The sequence below is a fragment of the Eimeria acervulina genome, genomic scaffold (assembly GCF_000499425.1).
Source record: "Eimeria acervulina Houghton genomic scaffold, Eah_scaff2384, whole genome shotgun sequence".
Classification (NCBI taxonomy): Eukaryota; Apicomplexa; class Conoidasida; order Eucoccidiorida; family Eimeriidae; genus Eimeria; species Eimeria acervulina.
In genome coordinates this window covers 1-3747 of record NW_013548395.1, presented here as the reverse complement: position 1 = coordinate 3747, position 3747 = coordinate 1, and the positions used below count along the sequence as shown (strand labels likewise).

The following is a 3747-nucleotide window of genomic DNA, read 5'->3' as shown; positions in this document are numbered from 1 at the left end:
CAGAGTGGCTCTGAGTTTACGAGAACGTTAATCCATGCAGGAGGTGAGGAGTAGGAATATCGTTTTGCGGGAGCCGATGCGAGACGGATCAATATTCTTTGAGTTGAATAAAACATAGCAGGTGTCCAACAGACCGTGGATGCGTAGGTGATAGGCCGGAGAGTTGGAGGTGTGTGCACAGTGTTAAGTGGAAGCATGCTCTGGACATGGCTTTGCTTTTTGGATGTTATTGCGTGGCACTAGTGTGTGGTACACCTAAGGGGGCATGCAATGAAGGAAGGAAGAGAGGTTCTGTCTTGGTGCGTGGGATGTCTTGACCGTTCGCAGAGACGGCTGCCCGCTGCCAATGAAGCAAGAGGGCTGACATGCGTGTGGATAAGGGAGAGACAACAGGGCACATGGCGTCTGTGCATGGCATCTGTCAGCGAACTTAGGTGCAGGGAAACGGGTTCCTTAGGATGCTGCGGAGTGTGGAGTTCCCTTGTGTGGATGGGTAACGTGCAGCAGGTGGCTGGAGTTTCAGTCGCGCAGGCGCCTTTTCTCTCGTGACTTGCATCTGGGTTTTGACTACCGCTGATCATGAAGGGACAGCATATGCGCGCGAGGGTGCAAATGAAGTGGCGGCTCCAGTGAAACAGGCGTAGTGATTCAGAAGGTGCATTTGCTTTACCTGTTCAGGGGGTGGAGCACCCATGCTAGTGCAGGTACCGGTGATAGTTAACTGATTGGGAACGGCGTAGAGCTGTTTTGTGTGCTTTATGCCTGCGGCTTTGGCGTTTGGAGTAGGTGCCAGATACGGCGTAACAGTCGTCAAACTCATTACTGATGTGATGAGTGGGCGCTAGCTGGGAGAGTTGCGGGTGGCTCTAGCATGCTAGGAGGAAGGGTGCCTTGGATGCGACTTTGGGTTTTGAGGGTCAATGCATAGCATCAGCGCAGAATGCAGCGTGTAGAGCATGTGAGGAGCAACGGGAGCAGCTGCCCGTTGGCGGTGAAGCCAGGGGGGTGGCACTTGTGTGGGTAGGTGGGGAAACGACCGGGCACATGGCCTTTGTGGATAGCATCCGTCGGTACATTTGGGCGCCGGCTTCTTTGGAGGCTGCGGGCTTGTGGAATACCCTTCTGGTGGTGGGTGCTGTGTGGGCGGCCGCTGGAGCAACGCGGGCGATGTTTATCTAGCGGTTTGCATATGGCGTTTCACAACAGCCCACCGTGAAGATACGCAATATGCCGCAATTCCCGCGGCAGAGTGGGTGCGCGTAGTGTTGTTTGTTCCGTGCCTTTGCATTGGTGGAATGGCTGGGTAAAAAGCCGGCTAGCTAGAGGGTAGGCGGGGAGGTAAGGCATTGCAACTACCGGCCCCCGTGCACCTCGCTCTTCACTTTGCGTCATGAAGCAGCCGTCTTGGATTGCAGAAATGCAGCTGGCTTTTGCAACACCATTTGGCGGCTGTATTGCAGGTTCTGTCGAGTTGTGTTGTTCCAAGGGGTGCATGTTGTCTGTCGATGTATGCACGGAAATCTGTATCGGCAAGACAATTGCTTTGCGTTGGGCGAATATACGCGTTGTCGGGACTGTGCGGGGCAGCACTTGGTGTTTTATTCTGTGCGTGAAGAAGCGCATGCGTTAATGTTAGGTGGGTGTTGGATGTCATGGGGCGCAGTGGAGGCGGCTGCTTCAGTGGAACATGTCTGTTGATTCAGAACATGCGTTTGCCGTACCTCTGCACCCTGGATGAGCGCCATGGCAGTGTGCCGCTGACGTCAGTAATGATTTGATGATTGGGAGCAACGTAGAGCTTTCTTAGTGCTTTGGCTCTGTGGCTTTGGCGTTTTGTGTAGGTGCCAGATGCGGCGTAGCAGGTGTCAAGCCTATCGTGGATGAACGGGTGCTATGCGAGAGAATCCTGTGTGGGTGCAGAATGTTGGAAGGAAACATGCTGTCGATACGGCATTCCTGTGTGGCTGCCACTTCATTGCATCAATGCCGGCCGTAGCGTCGGGCGCAGACGCACGCCAAGGAATGGCAAATCGAGGTGGACTAGCCTAACTGTTGAGGCGGCAGCCTCCCTGTGGCAGGAAAACAGTGTCGCGCTCTTCAGTATGGCGCAAGACACCAGGGCACATGTTGTTTGTGTGTGCCATTCGTTGCCTTGAGGCAGACGGTGGAGGGTTTGTTTTGAGGCTGCGGGAGTCTGGAGTACCCTTGCGTGCACGGCCGTCTTGTGCGGAGTGGCTGGAGCGTGAGCAGCGCATCCACCGTTTGCCTCGTGGTTTGCCGCTGGCTTTTTACCAGGCCTAAGCGCAAAACCATGGCATCAATTGCCTCGTTGCAATCGGCCAAGTGCGAGTGATTGTCGCTGTTTCATTCGTTGAGACTGGCAGTTGTGTGGGTAAAGCGGGGGAGGACAGGGCGCACGCTATGTCTGGAGGGTATGCGTTGGCAGATTTATACGCTGGGAGAAAGGTGTTGTTAGAGGGTCGTGACGTGTGGAGAAAAGCTGTGTGAAGAGGTGTGTCTGGGCATGCTTATTTAGGAAGTGCGTTTGTTTTGACCATGAGGGCGGAGCAGGGCAATCATGGCGGAGGTGCTGGGGGCTATTGGATGGTTGGGCATAGCGTCTGACTGCTTTGTCGGGCTTGCGTGCGTGGCTTTCGCGTTTGGTGTAAGTGCCATAGGTGGTTAGACGGCGTCTGTGGACTTGCGGTGAGTGAGTGGCTTGTCGCCTGGGTTTCCAGCGCGCAGAGTGCTTTTGCGCAGTGCACGTCATATTGACGGATGCATGTATGCGACAGCAGGCTGATTGTTGGCAGTCGAGCAAGCTTATAACTTGTGTCAGCACAATGTGGAGGATGAAGGACGGGCGTGGAGGATGCGGAACAGGGGAGGTGGGTGAAGAGCGCGGGAGAGTTGGGCGGGTGTTGAAGGGCTGTAGAGAGGAGAGTGGCAAACGGCATGGTTGGGACTTGTGGATAATGGCTTTTCACACAGGAGGTGCGCAATGCGAAGCATGGGAGGGAAGGGAAAGACGCTAACGGTGTAATTAATGTCGGTGAATTGAAGGGCGTGGCAGGCGTCAGCAGTCACATAGTGGTTCGGGGAAGATGAGACAACACATGCGCGATTACTGCACCTCTTTTCTCGACTGGGCGGCCGAATGATGTGCTCTTTTATTTGGTCTTTGGTGCCTGAATTGCATAGGTTGCTGAATCTTGAAAAGGAGGCTTTCAGCATTGCACACTCAATAAGAGAAGGGTCGCGAAGGCGAGGAAGCGTGGAAGTAGCGGGGAGACCGTTGACGAGTGTCTGAGAGGAGAGTTCGAGGTAGTGGTGGTTATGAGTTGAGGAGAACGCGAATCTGCGCATGATGTGAATGGTGGAAATTTCGCGATGAAGTGCAAAGGCGGAGAGGATTTGTTTTCGTTATATTGGGGAGAGTGTATGAGGATTCCAGCAAATGGTGGATGAGTGGGTGGGTAAGAGGAGAGTTGCGTGTGACTGCGGAAAGCTGGGAGGAAGTGTGGCTTGGACACGGGTTTGGTGTTTGGGCGTGAATGGATGGCAGCAGCGCAGTATAGGGCATTGGGCAGATGTACGGGGTTAGGGGTAACTGGTTTGTCCTTGCCGCGACTGGACTATCTCGACGGTTGTGGAGACAGCTGGCCGTTGGCAGTGAAGCAAGGGGAGTGGCAGTTGTGTGGGTAGAGCGAGGAAGGCTGGTGTAGATTTAAGAAGTGCGCTTCCTCG

The 3747-nt window shown here is 54.5% G+C and overlaps 1 protein-coding gene across 1 annotated transcript; it reads left to right on the top strand.

Moving 5' to 3' along the window:
• Positions 1-940: 940 nt before the first annotated feature.
• Positions 941-3035, top strand: EAH_00066300 (hypothetical protein; the record flags this gene model as incomplete). The annotated part of the gene is made up of 5 exons (XM_013392729.1): positions 941-1020; positions 1461-1636; positions 1842-1910; positions 2162-2242; positions 2761-3035. 5 exons carry the CDS (start codon positions 941-943, stop codon positions 3033-3035), a joined length of 681 nt encoding a protein of 226 aa, XP_013248183.1.
• Between the last annotated feature and the right edge of the window lie 712 nt (positions 3036-3747).